Source organism: Peromyscus eremicus, chromosome 15 (assembly GCF_949786415.1).
Source record: "Peromyscus eremicus chromosome 15, PerEre_H2_v1, whole genome shotgun sequence".
Lineage (NCBI taxonomy): Eukaryota > Metazoa > Chordata > Mammalia > Rodentia > Cricetidae > Peromyscus > Peromyscus eremicus.
This window is the reverse complement of record NC_081431.1, coordinates 41,389,506-41,407,606: the sequence shown is the minus strand read 5'-3', so window position 1 is coordinate 41,407,606 and position 18,101 is coordinate 41,389,506. Positions and strand designations below refer to the sequence as shown.

Genomic DNA, 18,101 nt, shown 5'->3' with positions numbered 1-18,101 from the left:
TTACTACTCCATTCAACTTAAACATCATGCTGGGTCCTAATAAATCAAATGATAAATACAAACCTGTGCAAATATAAAGCCTGCCAGTATCAAATTCTCACATGTCATGAGGTTTTATGAATATACAGAAATTCAAGTTCTATTTAAAACTGACCAGTTCTTGGAACAGAGAACAACCTAGAAATACACCCACACATCTGCAGCCAGCCAGCCTTCAAGAAAAGCTGTTGAGAACACACACCAGGAAAAGGGCAGTCAGTTCAGTCAACAGGCCGGGGAAAGCAGACCACTACACAAAGAATGGACCTTTAACTGTACCAGTGACCAACACCAACTCGAACAAACTAAACACCCGAATAGAAGGCCTGAAATAATGAAATTACTGAAAGAAAACAAAAATGCTTCAAGGACTTTGGAAGGATTTCTTGGACATGACCCCAAAAACACAGGAAGGAAAAGGAAAACTAGGCACATGCACTGACATCCCAAACTGAAAGGCTGCAGAGCAAAGGAGACCGTCACGAGTGTGCAGAGACAACCACAGACTGGGGGAAAGTAAGCCCCAACTGCGCATCTGGCAACACTTTAGAACTTAAACACTCACTACCCAAAAGGGAAAAAGTTAACAATGGGCAGCACACAGAAACAGACATTTCTCAAAAGATGACACACAGGTATATGAAACAATGTCTCACACCATCAACCATCAGGAAATTCAAATCAAAACCTTAGTCAGTGTGGCTACGGTCAAAAAGCCAGGAGAACAGGGCTGGAGAGGAAGACAAACCTGCACACCGCCATCAGGGATGGGAGTTACGCAGGCATCGTGGCAAACACTAGACCCACCTGACCCAGCAATCCCAATCCTATATACACATTCCAAGGGGGCGATCCCATCACAGAGACGCCATGCTCAGTAGCCAAGCAGTAAAAACAGGAAATGGGTCCACGCATCAAGGAATAATGAAACGGCCCATGGACACGAAGAGACAGTGCAACCGTAAGAAGGAACGAAATCCTATCATTTGCAAATGCATAGATGGGGTGAGATAATTACGTAAGTGAAACACACACACAGAGCAGAGTGCCGTATGAGCTCCCCCAGATGTGGAAGTTAAACAGCTGATGGCAACCAAACAGCCTGAGCACGCAGCAGAAGGCAGGGGCGGAAGAAGGATGGGCAGGGGCAGTGCGCCAGAGAGCTCGGACAAGTTCCGCTGTGCTACCGGACAGCAAGTGGGGCGGCGGCCACGATCAACACTGAACATTATAAAGAAAGAAGGGGCTTTGAAAGCTTTCACCATGAAGAAGTAATAAATGTTTGAGGAGTAAGTATGTTTAACCTGATTTAAACTGTGCAGTGCATATATCAAGACATTATTACTCTATGAGTATGTATAATTTTTATGTTCAAAGTATTACACTGTGTCCTGCTTAGAGGGCTCCTTCACAAGTCTTTGATAATCTAGAGAATTTTAAGAAACTATAAAAATACAAACAAGTTTATATCAGAAAAGCATCAGCCAATGCTGTTAAAGCAGTCGCTAGCCTTCAGACCAGTGGTTCTCAACTTATGGGTTGCGACCCTCTTGTCAAACCTCTATCTCCCAAAATATTCATGATTCTTAAGTCACAAATACAGTTATGAAGTAGTAACAAAAATAATTGTATGGTTGGGGTCGCCACAACATGAGGAACTGTATTGAAGGGTCGCGGCATTAGGAAGGTTGAGAACCACTGCTCTAGACTCTCGAGAACCAACCGCCACACCTCATTGTCCAGTTCTCCAGAATGGCACCACAAAAGACAGACACTAACTGGTATGCTCCTGTCAACCGTCCTTCAAGTCCCAGTGTCTACCTGTCAGCCCTAACCTGTGCCATCTCATCTTCTTTCAAATCTGCACATCGAGCACTTTTCCACTCCAAGTGAATACTTAGAGTCTCAGAAGCCAAACTATTACAAAGGCATTTTCATTCTTGGCTAGTCTGAACCTAAGCAGGAAAGGTCAGCCGGGGACTCCACAACTGAGGAACCTCAGAAGGAATTTAACCCCTGCCTATGGAGAGGATCTCAGGGCTAGGGGAAGCAACAACCCACTGTACTGCCAGCCTGCAGGTGGTGCTGGGAAGTATGGTAGAGTTTCTGGCCAGCAGATCGTCTACGCGGGCACAGGGAAATATGTGGTTACTGTGGCCAGAGGACACGGCCAGTAGCTCAGCGCTACCAAGTTGTATGGAATTATAGTGCCCAGACCTGCTGCCTTTCTTCGGCCCTGGGCCTACTCCTGTACGTTGGGGGTATTGGCCCAGAGCTTTCTGTCATGCCCTGGTTAACCCAACTGGCACAGAATATAACCAACCCGATGCCTTAGTGTATACAGCAAACAACATGTGAATTTGTTGCTTTAATAGAGCATGTTAATGGAAGACCGCATGCCAAAGTGGTTGGCAAAGCGAACGTTCTAAATGGGAAGGGTTGTCCATCTTCCTAGGCAGTGCTTACCACTTAAGATGATACAAAGAACCCCAAATAAACACACAGATGCACTAACGTTATAATAAGCCACCGACATCGGATGTTTTTCAACTTCTAAGAAAGCCTCACAGGGAGCAAATGTGGACTCTCATTAAACAAAGGAATCAAACAAACCTGGCGAAACCCAGCTATGCCCAGTTGCTTCCTTCCCCATTTCAATAATCATACAAAATCAAAATTCTATACGTTAGTGTGATACTTACAGGAAGAGAAAAAGCAACACATTTAGTTTCTGACCTAAATTCTTAGACAGGCAGACTTCTCCATGTAACTCCAAATGAATACATATTTATATACTCAAAGTGGAACTGGTCACTGCTGCCCCATGCATGCTAATTTTTTGTTTGTTTGTTTGTTTGTTTTGTTTGTTTGACCAGCCTGGAATATATATATAAGGAGTGCCAGGGTCAGCCTGAGCTACAGTGAGACTGTCTAAAATCAAAATTAAAAAAAAAAAAAAAGTTCTGCAAGTAGTTTAAAAACTGAGAATTTTATAAAAACCATATTAATTACAAACTAGAAATGAGATCACAGTCACCAGCTTGTCATGTATACCTTTGACGTCCTGAGCCTCACGAAGGAGGTCGGTAACCTCTCTCTCCGCCTCCTTCAGTCTGTCCTCAAAGGCTTGGTCTGTCACCATCTCATCCCCAGTGCCGAGGTTTGCTATGAGGCTCTCTAACTCCTGGAGTTTCACTCGGTGCTCAGCAACCTAGGAAGGACGAAAAGAAAACTCAGCGGTGTGTGCTGCAGGAGGCACGGGGAGCGAGAAGTGGGGAGACTGCCCCTCACAGAGGCTCTACTGACAGACCCACAGCTCTGGTCTCCCCTGTGAGCATCACTTTGACCTCCCAGGCATCTCAACCCGACCTCCAGAACCTGTTCTCCCTGGGGATCCCGTAAACAACATCTCTAGCAACGTTAAGAAAGACCCCAAGGCCCATTCTTGATTCTTCTTTTTTCCTCCCCTACTCTCTACCACACATTATTTATCTCATCCATTCAAAGGCTTTCCCTTCTTCCCATCTCTAATGATCATTCTTCATGTGGTAGTCAGGACACTCTTAAAATACAACTGGACTTCTGTACATTTCCATTGCATGTGGGAATAATTCCTAAACTTTTCACTTATTGTTGACAAGGTCCTATATAACCTGCCACCAACGAAGTTCCTCCACAGGGCAGGATCTAGGCAGCTTCCAGGTTCCAGGCCTTTGCCCACATCTCCTCTTCACATGGCTCCCTCCTCCTCACCCTTCAGATCTCACTTCGCAGGAGTTTCCTTACAGAGGCCTTACACAGTTTCTTATCTTTCCCTATTCTTTCAGCCACGTATCTCAGGTGCTCTCTTACGTACGTACGTATGTACTTCTGGTCATTCCCCCTAACTAGGCTGTATTCCTCTGAGAAGAGACCAGATCGAACGTGTTCATTTTTTCTCTGGAGCCTGGAGTGTACTGAGTTTCCACTTCACGTCTGCTGAACAGATGAGAAATAACGAACGAATGAATGCACTACAGCTTACCTTATCCTTCACCAGCCGGTAACAGGCTGGACACTCCTGGCAGCCAGGCCAAGAGCGATTGTAGAAATAGTTCTCCTCACATTGGTCACAGCGATTCCCCACAAAGCCTTCCCTGCATTCACAACGGCCATCGTCTTTACACTGGAGCGAAAGGGATCCTTCGTGATGACAGTCACAAGCTACAGATCGAGAAGACAATTCTCTTTTTAACTGGTTGTTTCATCAGTCTAAGTACTTGAAAAAATTCATGTATGGGATTTTAGATGGCTAAGTCCATTTAGCAGAGAAGACAGACATTTTTAGTTGTAAAGTAAAACATGCACCCTTTGGGGCATACTGCGTGTGGTGCGTGTGTTCATATGTGCGCACACGTGCATGCATGTGCCTACAGAGGCCAGAGGTCACCACTGGGTATCTATCCTCCTCTATCACTTTATGCCTTATTCTTGTTGATTTTTATGTTTGTTTTTGTTTTGTTTTGTTTTGTTTTGTTTTGTTTTGTTTTGAGACAGGGTCTCACTGTGTAGCCCTGGCTGGCTTCAAACTCACGAGATATCTGCTTGCCTCTGCTTCCTGAATGCTGGGACTAAAGGTATGCATCACTGTGCCCAGCTCTCAACAACAGGTAAGACTGGCTGGCTAATGAGCTCCAAGGATCTACGTGTCTCAGCCCTGGCGTTACAACATACGCCTCCATTTTCATATGGGTGTTGGGGATCTGAACTCAGTTCCTGTGCTCATATGGCACATACTTTACCCACTGGGTCATCTCTCTATCCCCTTGGAGCACATTTCATGTGGCACAGTAATTACAGAATTACCAGGCATTGTGGAGAATGTGCCTCTGGGAGGTGAAGGAAGGGGGAGTGAGTGGAGCCTGGGTTCCACAGGGAAGGAAATATGTGTGTGTGTGTGTGTAAATATATATATATATTTACACACACACACACACAGACATGGCTTATTAAACTAAGTAGTACTCTCTTTCATATGCTTCAGGAACTCCTCTCTAAGTTCATCTTTCCACTGCTTCAGTTTCTCTAAGAAGTAAGAAAACCCAAATGCTAACACTTGTCTTGTATTACTTTACAATTTGTTTTCTCACTTTGTTCTCTGAGCTGAGTCAATGACTTATGCTACATTCCACAGGAGAAATGAAGGAATTCAGAAAACAAGAACCCAAACTGTTCTGATTTCCAGGCAAGTGTTTATGCCAAGGAGAAGCAGATGTTTATAGCCAACCAAACCAAAAAGGCCCCATGGGTAGAGAGTAACCACAGTAAGTCAACAAACACTGAACAGAACCCATCACTGTTTCCTTATCTGCAATGATAATGTGATCAATATCAAATCTCAATAAGCAGAGTGGGCAAGCTCAATACTCAAAGGGAATTTTTTTTTTTTCTTAGAAAATAAGATGATGGCTGGGTGGCGGTGGTGGTGCATGCCTTTAATGCCAGCACTCGGGAGGCAGAGCCAGGCGGATCTCTGTGAGTTTGAGGCCAGCCTGAGCTACAGAGCGAGATTCAGGACAGCCAGGGCTACACAGAGAAACCCCGTCTTGAAAAACCAAAAAAAAAAAAAAAAAAAAAACAAAAACAGAAAAGAGAACAAGATGTATTAAAACACACACACACACACACACACACACACACACACACACACACACACACACAGAGTGACATCAACAAGGCACAAAGGAGCCAGAAAAGGCCTTGATTTCCAGAGTTTTCTAATATGGCCACACAGAGCCCATTGGGGTTCTTTCTGCACTTAAGGCATTAACTGGCGTTGGGAGACAGTGCACTGCAAACTGCCCTGTCTTACGTTTGCAGCCTTCGGGTCCAAATCCGAAGTGGTTGGTCTCACAGCGCTCACAGTGCTGACCGGTGATGCCAGGCTGGCACTCACACTGACCAGTGCGGATGTCACACTGCCCATTGGTGGAACCCAAAGCGTGGCAGTCACACCTGAAAAGAAGCACAAGACATTTCTAAGGTCAGAAGAGCAGACTGCAAGCAACATTCTCTATCAAAAGGCAGCGTGTTAAGGACTGTTAGGCGGAATGTTAAGTCCGAAGGTTCCAGCGCTTTCTGTGAGTGCTTTTCAGGGCTCTTTGTCAAGCCTCAGCTGGACCAGCAGTCTCCATTCTGAAACCCTCCCAGCACTGACCAAGATCTGGGCGGAGACCCCAGGCTGCAGTCCTGGTGCATTGGTCTCAGAAGGAGCCTTGCAATCTGCATTTGAAATGTTTGACACACCAGGGCTGTCACTGTGCTGCCTCTTCTGTGCCTTAAATCCTCTCACAGGGCGCCTTTCCTATACGAGACCCTAAAAACAATTCCTGAACAACATCAAGCCAGCCACTAACTGGACGCTGAGAAACTTCTGACACAGGCAGCAGAGAGCACCTCCTCCAAAGGCTCCGAAGCCTCACCTCTCACAGCCTTGGCCACTGTGCAGGTTGTAGAAGCCAGGGTCGCAAGCACCACAGTCCCGGCCCGACACGTGAGGCAGACACTCGCACTGCCCGGTCACGGGGTTGCAGCCGCTCTGCTGCTGCGCTGTGCCGTAGGGATTGCAGGCGCAGGCTGGGATGGGAAGACAGAGAGAACAACATGAAATCACCAGAGAGACGAGAGGACAGGTTCTTCAGGACTGTGCTGTCTAGTTCAGAAGCCGCCCAGTCACACCGAGGGTGTCTGGGTAATCTGAACAAAAACGTGCCAGCAGTTGAAACACACACTGACTTTGCTGATGATGTGGAAAAAGAACACCTACTTCATTAAGAGTTTTTAACCAATTATTAGTCGAAGCAATAAAATGTTGGATATATTAAATTAAACACAATATATTAAAATGGAAATTTTCCTGTTTCTTTCACACTTTAGTGTGGTTTCTAGCCGTCTTAAGTTGTGCACGTGGGTCACACTGCATTTTCACAGGCCAGTCCTGCATTTGCGCAAACTTCTGTAAGTACTGAAAGAGACACAGGATGGATTTGCACATCAGGGCGTGTGGTGACCGCCTGTGGCCGGTAGCTGACCTTTGCACTTGTCTGCGGGGTTGGGAGCCAGGGGGTTGCCGAAAAAGCCCTCTTTGCAGCGGTCACAGTAGAAGCCGGCCGTGTTGTAGATGCACTTGAGACACTCCCCCGTCAGGCGGTTGCAGTTGCCAACCGCGTTGGGGTCTATGTTGTCGTTACACTGGCACGAGCGGCACAGTCGCACGGGCCCATGGCTGCCCAGAGGGTCTCCAAAGTAGCCGTCATCGCAGAGCTCACACCGCTTGCCTGGGAACGAGAGAATCCGCGGTTGGGGAAGAGAGGCCGAGGCCCTCCTGCTGTGGATGACCAATGGGTACATCCTGTCTCGGCTGACCATCAAGGTCTTGTGGTGCAGTGGAGACCCAGGCTGTGGCTCCCTCCGTAGGATGGTCCCTGATCTGCCCACCCCATTTCAAATTCTCTGACAACCGAGATCACGTGTTAAGATTCCTGGTAAATGGGAGGCTCAGGGCTTACCAGCCCCTGCATTCCACGGAACAGAATATCCACACAGGCTGTGGCTGAACTTGAGAAGGACAAAGCACTACTTTTGAGGCTTTAAGTTTTCCAAACGACAGGTGAGCAGGGTCTCTCTTAGCTCGTAAAAGGTACACACCATCCCTAGTCAGCACTGTCTGCCAGTGTAAACCAGGAAGCCCTAGGAGAGAATTAGGTACTGCCCACCGTCTGCTGGGGGTTAAGGCGGAGAGAGGTCCTAATGACCGGCAGGAAGAAGGTGGAGCCAGGCTCTCTCCACCATGTTCCCTGCTCTTCTCCATCCTTTTCCACTTCTGGTCACTGTCAGCCCAAGATGGGCTCTTGCTATCTATGCAGCCACCAGGGCCCAAAGGAGCCTGCCACGTCTCGAGAATTTGGTCTGTCTGTTCACTAAACAACTGTTTGTGAGCATCTGCTATGCACACCGGCACTCTTCTAGGCTGTGAGTGAGGTGGATGTGGTCTCTGCTCCCGTGACACTTCTGTGGCAGTCAGGGAGGACCAGCACAGACATGCACACAAGACTGCAAACGGGGCCAGGTACAAGAGCACTAAACCAAACAGTGTCGGCTGAAGGGACGGGGAAGGTGGAGGCCACTTTAGATCGGGGGAGACACGAGGACGAGAACTCACAGACAGAGAAGTCGGCAGGAAAAGACCCACGGGAACACTGAACAAGGCCACACACGGACGCAGGACCAACCAGTCCAGGTCAGACCAGGGTGGCAGGAAGAAATCTGGATTTAAATTGAAGTGCTGTAACTAGAGAGTTCTTTCTTTTACTTTACTTTGACTTGTTTGTGTGCACACAGGCCACGGCATGACCACGGAGGTCAGAGGACAACTAGTGGGAGCTGGCTCTCTTTCGGCTCTGTGCGATCCAGGGACTTGAACTCAGGTCTTGAGGCTTAACAGCAAGTGCTTCCCCCACCAGACCACCCAGGCCCTGGGGAGGCCTTATGTGGCATAATCTCAGAGTGTGGTAACACACACAGTCTCAGCACCTGGGAGGCTGAACCAGGAAGATCACAAATCTGAGGTCAGCCTGGACTACATAATAAGATGGCTCAGAAGAAAAAAAAAATACTAATAAAGTGACGCAATCTGATTACATTTTCATAGGATTATTCTGGCCCCCATGTGAAGAACCGATCTTAGGCAAGCAGGTGAATCAGGAAGACCCACGGGAGAGAGAACCTCAGCTGAGAGGCCTCGGTGGCTAGAATCCAGAAGACAGCAGTCAAGAAAGTAGAGGGAGGGTTGTTTCTAAGAAACGAAAGAAAGACTCATCAAGCCTAAGCCCGAGGATTTTGCTTCAACAGGCAGGTCGTGGTAGTCTGCAGACCACAGGAAAGAGAGAGGGTTAGAACTGGGGAAGGGGAAGAAGTCAAACACGGATTGAGTTGAGGCTGTAGCTACGTGAATCTGGAATGAAGCAGAGGTAATGAGCACATTCAATTAGCGTGGCCCGAGGAGTTTACTGACAGGCTGTGATGCAAGGCTAGGCAGAGATGGGGAATCAGAGGACCAAGTGTGACAGGCAGACTCTGTAACCTGTGCTCCAGGCTGCATGGAGGGAGCAGTTACCAGATCACAAGGTTGTAAGAGCTGTTAGGGGTCACCAACCCCCTCAAAATGGGCCCTGGAATAAATACTCTGTCCTCCTCCTCCTCTCTGACTTCAGGTGTATCGACTCCAGAGGAGGCTGGATCTGATGCAGTCTCAAGGGTTAGGAAAAGGTGGAGAGCAGACGCGGAGGGTAAAAAGAAAGTCTCCAGCCCTTCACCAGGCAGGAAGGAAAGCAACAGAGGACTGTGGCTCAGGAGAGGGTGCCCAGGGCTGAGGACACAGATTTCCTAATCCCAGGCAGAGGCCTGAAGAGATCTGATCACCTAAGGGAGGAGTGGGGATCAAATTCGGATGAAAATCCCCAGCTGAAATAAAGGGGCGATCACACGGTAAAAGAGAACAGAGAAGGGAACCAAGGAGAGTGGCAGGTCTGACTACGGAGGTCCACACGGCCACGACACTGACCACTGACCACTAGACCTGACAAACAAAAGCGGGAAACATGGGTGAGGTGGGGCAGAGGGAAGGAACAGAGGCAGGAGAGTGGGAATGAGGGGCCCTCCTGGCCCTGCTGTGGGCAGCCACCAGACTCCCTCAGAGCCACCTCCACGTGAGCACATGGGCGGCATTCCAGCTGTGATGTCTCATCTGATAAGACAGCTATTCCACATGGGATCTATACTTCAAAAGCTTGAAACTGGTTTCATATCAAACTAACACAGAGACACAAGGCAGCCTGCCTTAAACTCATTCCCAAATACAATTCGCTTTCATTTGAAAGTCTAGGATCAAGTTTCAAATCCTGCAGTCCTTATGCGGCTTTGAGCGCGCACGAGTAACACATTGTTTCAGCCTGGTTTTGTTTTCCTGCCCTTCACAGCAGAGACAAGGTAAGCCAAAGGGGCGTGGTCTGCCAGCGAGCCCCACCCCTCACGCTCACGGCCCTCATAGCCCGCTGTGATCACCTAGGACTGATCTCATTTCATGTTCTTTGGAAAAAGAACGGAATGGGTAGAATGGGAAGAGAGGTCTACCCAAAGCTCTGGGGGGAAAAAAAAATTCCTAACTTGATGTAACTGACTTTGAAATACTGAAAGGATGATTTAGAGGAAGAATTTTAAAATTGCTATTTCACATTGACAGTTCCAGACAAGCCTCCTCTGAACCCAGGTTGGGTTCTCACTTGATGAGAGATCTGGTCTGGTGACAGTTCTATTTGGAGTCACAGAGCCTGGGCTGCAGCCGCAGCTCACCCGTGTCTCGCCACACACACACACACACACCCGTGTCACAGCAAACAACAGCAGACGGGCCCTCTCAGGGCTGTGAGGCCGACTGAGGCAGGCTGTGCAAACACCAACCACCACACAGAACACAGAGGAGGAGGAGGAGGAGCCAGGCGGACTCACCAGCGGTGCCAGTCGGACAGTGAGTGCACACCACTTCCTTTGTCTTGGGGACAATGGCACAACCTGAGCCACCAGGACAGGGACAAGGCTGGCAGTCAGAGGAGGTGCCCAGGGTGGAATCTCCGTAGTACCCGTCGCTACACTTCTCACAGTGGGGGCCGTCGGTGTTGTCTCTGCAGTTACAGACACCTATTTTGGGGGCAGATCAGAGCAAGTCATGAGGCATGTGAAGAGTAAGTCAGTCACCGAGCGCTGCTCCTAATGGCAAATGGAGCGGCTGCCTTCTCACCTGTCTCAGGGTCGCAGGTCTCACTGTGTCCATTGCAGGTACAGAGCACACACGGACTGTAAGGTCCAAGACTCGGAGCTTCTCTTCTGTAGCCCGAGACGCACATCTCACAGAACTGCCCTCCGTACCCCACTGGGCAGGTGCAGGACTCCACCCAAGTCGCAGGAACTCCAGGCCCAGGACGAGCGCTTGCCAAGGTGACATCATCCAAATATCCGGCGCCTGTTTGCGGTATAGAAAAGAGAATCATTGAAGTGCCTTCCAGTTCCAAAAGCTCACGAAGAGTCAGTAAAACGTAAGAGTAGCCAGACCCAAGAGTCCAGATAAAACTGACCATTACCTGAAGTCATTCACCAGGAAGGATAACCAGAAAACAACATTTAAGACAACCATGTGGTACAGGATGCTAAGCGCGCGCACACACACACACACACACACACACACACACACACACACACACACACACCACACACACACACACACACACACACAGAATGTCCTTCCACTTCCACAAGGACAAAGAAAGTTTATACTGAGCTAGACAATGGTCCACGCAATCCAGTAGAACCAGTGACAATGCTTTAAGGGCGTAAAGGTAGGCCTTGGAGATACTACCATGTTTCCCTTCATTTCTAGTCTGCTGGAGTCCTTTGCAGTCTTTTGCTTAAAGTACATTCCTCCCACGTTATGGAGCATTACTTGCTGTTTATATAATTCATGTGGAAATTGACCACCTAGGCCCAAGGATACTTCCATTACTGGCTTGGATGCAGCTTTTAATATGTTTATGGTTTTTGCCAGTCAGCTCACAAGTTATGATGTGCTTCCAATCTCTAAACATTCTTACATCTCCCTGGCCTAAAATAGTCTTTCTTAAATCTTGCTCCTACTCCCAAATGATAACTCATCTCTTTTCCTCTCTTTCTGCCAAACTTGAAGAGAATATTCTTTATTTTACCTTCTCACATTCAAAATTACTTTTCAGAGAGTCCAGTGATCTTACTCAGCTTCATCCCTGAGCCAAAGTTAAACTCCTCACCAGCGACTTCTCAAGCCCACCTAAAACCCAGCGGTGCTCTTGTCCTAGACCTACAATTATTTTTTCTTCTCCAAATTCTTTTCTTCTCTTGGGCTTCAGGACACAGACCTCAACTGTGTTTCCAGGATCCCATCCCCTCTCTCTGTTTTCTGCCATATTTCCAAGTTTAAAAGTAAATGCCCAAAATGTAGACACAATCTACATTTGTAATCCAAACCTCTTCCAAGGGCTCAGATCCATATTAGTGATCACTTATAAAACATTTCTATACGGGCATTCATGCAGAGAGCTCAAAAACAAGCAAACTCAAGAGATCCAAGCTATAGCCTTTACCTCACCAGATGGAGGGAAAAACCCTCATTAATAAGTTCTTGAAGGCATACGTTTAAACCCTTGTTTACATAACATTAAAGCAAATGTTCATTAGGTAATATATAATTTCTCATAATTTAGCCAATAGTTCAAATCACTGGATAATTACATGGCAGTAAATAACAAGAAATGAAGGTTAAGCAAGTTGAACCAGTAGTTATAATAGAGACTTTAAGAAAATCTATACACAATGGAATTTCAATTGGCTTATTAATTACCAAATAACACTGTCACTAATTTTAGTGAATGTTCTCCAGATCCTTGAAGACAGTTGCAAAGTGCATTTTAATACACGGGTGACAGCAGTTTGGGTCAGTGTGAACATATCAGAACAGGACGTTTCTTTACCACACATCCTTCTACCTCGTCACCTTCTTAATTAACTCCTAAATGACATCACAACTTACTCCTCTCACTGTAGGTGCCACGGATCTTGATAGAGGTCAAGTTGTTTAGGAGCTTCTGAAATTCAAAGGGGGAAAGAGTGGGCCTCCAAGGGTAATCTGTGGCTTCATGGAGCCTGGAGAGACAGAAAGGGCACATAACCTCTGTAAGGAAGGGTAATCTGCAAGGGGGCTGTTCACTGCTCACTGATGCCCCCACGGGCATTACTGACACACTAACCAAGTAAGAGAGCACCGCCAGTTTCTCAGTCAGCTAGAAAAGGGAAGGATAAAAGAAGGCTCATCTCCAGAGCCCAAAAGGGTTTTTACAGAGAATTTCAATATGTAACCCAGGCTAGCCTTGAGCTCTCGGCAACCCTCTTGACTCAGCCTCCAACGGTCTAGAACAATTGGTATGAGCTGCCACATCTAGCCCAGAAGTTTTTCTTTAACACACACCTTGAGGCCAGATCAACTCAGACAAACAAAACAACAAAAACCCACTTTCTCTTTCTCAGCTGATCAGGTCTGAGTTGAGAGAGAGCACCGTCTCACCTGAAGATGTACTTCACAGTGGTCTCGCTAGGATAGGAGTTGCCCTGAGCAATCAAGGGCACGGATACTCTCAAGCCAGCTCCCTCAAGCACGAGGTCTTCCGCAGAGAGGCGAGTGTCCCGTCTGTCCACTCGGAAGGCGAAGGAGAGGTTCTGTCCGTAACTCAGAAGCTGGTTGCCCAGGAACTTCGCTGAAAGGCAGATAGTAGGGCTGGGTCAGAATGGGAGACTGGGACCCAGAGAAGCACTCAGAAAGCCATGTTGCCTTCCAGCCTCACTTACCAGGGGCGATGAAGTACCTAGGAAAGTAACTATCCGAGATCACGGCAATATCCTGTCTGTCTGAGGACCACTCAAGAGACGCCTCCGAGCCATCCCTCTGTTCCACACGCCACCCATCCTCATCTGCAGGTGGAGAATGAAGACACAGGCACATGACAAACATCCTAGATGAAGGCCCACAAGATGTGAGACTGCACCTCATATCGAGAAAATCAATTAAAAAAATCTGACCCTACAATACAACTATATATACTATCCCTGAAAGATACATTTTGCTGTATTTTTTACGGAACATTTGTAGTCACTGCTTACTATAGTAAATTCTCTAAAACCATATGTATGTTTCATTAAAGAGCCACGCAAGGAAAAAAAAAAACATGCATATTCAGTAACATCAAATGTTCCTAGTATCAAGAACCCTCCCTAGCTACTGATTCCAAAAACACCCTTGTAAGAGTGGTCTCAGGGCTCTAGGGCTTGTTGTGAAGCTGTGAATAAGGGCTGCATTACCGATCTGAAAGATGGAGGAGATGTCATAAACACTGTAGCCAACAGCATTTGTGCACACAGAAGAATGCCCAAAGCAGAAGCAGGGTGTGCAACCCTTAGGATTAGAGGATTCCAGATTAAAAAATCCAGGCTTGCATCTGAAAGAGATTAGGGAGCAGCATCAGTCACTGTTTCCCCTGGAAACCTGATACCATGAGAACAGTCAGGGAAAGATGGAGCTACCTCTCACAGCTGAAGCCTTCAACGTTGTCTTTGCAAACACATCTTCCTGTTTCAACATTACACTCATCCGTGCTGCCGGAAGGATTACAGGAGCATGGCCTGTTTGATGGAATGGAGCACAAGAATGAAAAGAAAGAGGGAAGAAATCCTTTCTCAAAGCCGACTGCTTTACAGTAGATTTTACACACGGTCATCCCCAAAGGACATAAACTCCTGTTACTTTTATACTCAGATTTGGTTTCAGTCAAGAATACTCATCACCACTGAGGAAACCTAACACTGTGCACACTCACTTAAACTACTAAAAACACTGGACTCTCCATAACCCCAGGGCATCTTCACGGTGGTCCAGAAGCTCACAGACCATCACTACTGGGCAAGTGTTCCCACTGTTATTGCCACTGTCCTGTGAAGATTCCGGACCAGTCTCTGATTCTCAAAACATTTACCTGCATCCTGCCTCAGTGAGGGAATGGAATCCAGGCTGGCAACGGTCACACTTGTCGCCCATCACTCCCGGCTTACAGCTGCATCTGCCGTAACTGTCACACTGTGTGCTGAGAGAACCTAAAATATAGTGAGTCCATGTTCAACTCCACAGCTGGAGAGAGGGGTAAGCAAAATCCATGTCCAAAGAAACACAAGCAGATGCTAAAAGCAATGCCTGGTGACCAGTATGTAATCTCTGGATGATCAGAGAAAATAAGGACCAAATTCCAAACTAGAACGCTTTGTAAATCATAGCTTTGTAAGCCGTAAGAATTTAGCTTTCCAGGCACACTCTCAGGTAGATCTACCCACCACTCTTGAACAAAACTGATACAGTGTACATAAGGCCAGTCACCTCTCTGGTCATGAGACATTCCTTAAGATTCTCATCTAGAACATCATTATACACAGGCACAAACAACAAAATATTAGCGTAACTCACACACACACACACACACACACACACACACACACACACACACAAACCCAAGAAACCGAATGCTGTATATCTCTAAACACACACTAGCATGCTGTACACACAGCTCAGCCCTCTAAGATTAGACTAAACAAAATCATTAACAAGGGGAAGCCTTCCTCAGTCAAAGTTCAGATGGTCCCTATGACCCAGCTGCCAATTATTTACAGAACCACTACTTCTTTTATACACACTAGAAAATTATCTGAAAGTTCAACTTCGTTAGAGTGAAGGAGAGGCGTGGAGGCACAACAAGACGTTTCTAAGCTAGAATAGCATGCATGCTGACGCACTTGACTGTGCACATGCTCAGAATGCAAAGCTTCATTTTCTGGTTCAGGAGACTCCTGCATCATCTCACTCCATCCAGTGCAACGGAGCCTTCCTGTCACTTACCAACAGGACTGCAGTGGCATGGAGAGCAGGCTTCGGTGTTCCCAAGGCGGAAGAAGTTTTCTCGGCACCTCTCACACTTGGCACCGTCTGTATTATCCCGGCAGTTGGTACAGTGGCCACCATGTCCAGTTGAACGGTATAGTTCAGGGTCAAAGTAGCATTCCTGGGATCGGCCACTGCAGTCACAGGCTGTAGGCCAAATATACAAGTTATATCAGATCAGAGCTGTATACCTTTAAAAAGAAAATGTATGTGTGTTTCTGTGTGAGAGAATCCCGTGTATGGGGATGCCTGCAGGAGTCAAAAGAGGGTGTCAGATGTCCTGGAGCTGGAGTTAGAGGCAATTGTGAGCCACCCAACGTGGGTGCTTTATTGGGAAATGAACTCTGGAAGAGGAGTGAGTGTTCTTAACCTCTGAGTCATCAGGATAGCCTCCAAGATCTGTATACCATTAAGAAAGCATTTTAAAAGACTCCAAGAAAACCAACCCACAATTCCCTGCATCTCTGTGACAGGTGGTATAGAATGACCCCCAAGCATATTGTTTATAGAAAATCAGTTTAGATAGCCTGGTCATCATTTTACTAAGAAATATCCATCCTTAGAGAAAAAGGATACCATAAACATAAGAACTATACTCAGAGAAGAATCTGCCTCCCAGTAGCTGTTCATACATAAGAGCCAAGACAAATGATCCTTCTTCTAACTGTTACTTGAGACAGGATTTCGCTACATAGTGTTGGCTGGTCTGGAACTCACTATGCAGACCTAGCCTTGGAGTCAGAGATCTGCCTGCCTCTACCTCTCCAGTGCTGGGATAACAGAGTGTACCCCACACCCATTTTTCTAATCCTTATCCTTGAGTCGTAGTATGACAGCAAAAAGAAGGCACTAACTTATCATGCAGCTTTTAACATTTTTGCCTCAACAATCCGAACACATTAAGATGCTGTCAGAGGGTTAGATTACTCTGTCCAGACTAGGGAACTTGAGACATGTAGGTTTAAATTAGCACGTCTGGCGATGGAAGCAGAATTACAGGGAGATCCAGACCCTTCAGATCCATCTGCTGCAGAACCACAGGTCCAACTGCATCATCTGTTAAAACCATACTTTAAGAATAAGCAACTGGCCAGGCGTAGAGCACAGCTTTAACCCCAGCACTCAGAAGGCAACTTTATGAGTCTCAGGCCAGCCTGGTCTCCACAGAGAGTTCCAGGCCAGGGCTACAGAGTGAGATCCTGTCTCCAAAATAAACAAATATTTGTAGTCACAGAGTCTTTACTTCGGCTTATCGTAAGATGATTTTCTCAGACTTAACCTGTCTAAAACCTATATAAGCTCTTGGCTATTACATAGAAACAAAGTTTGGCTTGGTTTATGCTAGAGCTATCAACTATTAAAAAAAATTTTGAATATATATTCTTTTTCTATACAATAAAGGCTACTATAGAATTATAACTGAAAACATTTTTAGGAACTTGAATTGCTGGCCCCAAGACTTGGAATTTTATGAAGCCATTCTTTGGTGCCTACCCCTTTCAGTAGCTGTTGCATAGTGCCCTTCCCCCGCCCCCTTTTTTTTTTAGCTATTCCTCTTACTCCACGCTGCCCTACATCACCCTGCAGTCAATCCAGCCTTCCTGAGAAGTGGGCTGGTGCTGAGACCATGAAGCAGAACAGTTCCCATGCCCACTGCCTCCCAACCCAGAGCTACAGCCGAGATGAAAGAAGACAGTGGGATTTTTCTCTTGTCTAGCCCCAGTATCCCAACTGTCCTGTTGCAGTCACATCAGCCAGAGACTTCACTCTGAAGAGCTAGTGCTGAGGAGACTGTGGAAAAAGATGAGTTCCTCATCAAAGCCCATTAGCTACAAGAGCCGCTTCATTTCCTAGTGGTGAGCAGTATTCTGTTTGTTCTTATTTCCTGGGTAAACTAGCAACATGACATCCATATGCACGCAACCTCAAATGCATGTGTGTTTAGATGACATGTTTTAGGAGTACTTCATGTCTCTTACGCCAGTCCTCACCTTACAACATCCAATTACATCAGTGTGGTAATGGGATTAAAGGAGCTCACTGGATGCTTAGAAATGCTAGAGGAGGCTATAAAGTTTATCAGCAGCTCCAGGGTTTGTTGAGAGAAAGGAAAGATGCATAATAAATTCTGCTCAAGGCGGCTCGGTGAAAACAGTCGTAAGTGAGAAGGTGGTTCCTTCTCAGGGTGCTGTGATAATGCTGCACGTTCCAAGTGTCCCTTTTCTTATTCCTTTTATGCCCCACACTGATGAAGGACATAAGAACATTGAGGTTGCTTTAAAGTTTGTTCATATCAAGTCTTGGCAAATCATGACTCTATGCTTTCTCTCCTGAGTTCCCCTCTCAGTCTGTTCAGAATGAGCCATGAGGTTATGAAGGCTAAACATGTGTTAATGTCTTTGCTAGGGCACAGAACTTACCCCTTCTCCCAAAGCCACCCAGATTTCCCAGCAGTGGTTGGGAA

The 18,101-nt window shown here is 46.7% G+C and overlaps 1 protein-coding gene across 2 annotated transcripts in view; it reads right to left on the bottom strand.

The window, feature by feature from the left end:
* The window catches only part of Lamc1 (laminin subunit gamma 1), a 114,155-nt gene that overhangs the window by 14,627 nt on the left and 81,427 nt on the right, over window positions 1-18,101 (bottom strand). For both annotated transcript variants that reach the window (XM_059280345.1, XM_059280346.1), the window contains exons 5-18: window positions 15,596-15,784; window positions 14,685-14,802; window positions 14,236-14,334; window positions 14,014-14,150; window positions 13,504-13,626; window positions 13,223-13,412; window positions 12,692-12,804; window positions 10,874-11,095; window positions 10,585-10,773; window positions 7,110-7,355; window positions 6,501-6,654; window positions 5,891-6,033; window positions 4,064-4,242; window positions 3,094-3,250 (exon numbers count right to left, since the gene is read on the bottom strand). In XM_059280345.1, the coding sequence (XP_059136328.1) occupies window positions 3,094-3,250; window positions 4,064-4,242; window positions 5,891-6,033; window positions 6,501-6,654; window positions 7,110-7,355; window positions 10,585-10,773; window positions 10,874-11,095; window positions 12,692-12,804; window positions 13,223-13,412; window positions 13,504-13,626; window positions 14,014-14,150; window positions 14,236-14,334; window positions 14,685-14,802; window positions 15,596-15,784 (2,259 nt within the window). The remainder of the gene's footprint in view (window positions 1-3,093; window positions 3,251-4,063; window positions 4,243-5,890; window positions 6,034-6,500; window positions 6,655-7,109; window positions 7,356-10,584; window positions 10,774-10,873; window positions 11,096-12,691; window positions 12,805-13,222; window positions 13,413-13,503; window positions 13,627-14,013; window positions 14,151-14,235; window positions 14,335-14,684; window positions 14,803-15,595; window positions 15,785-18,101) is intronic.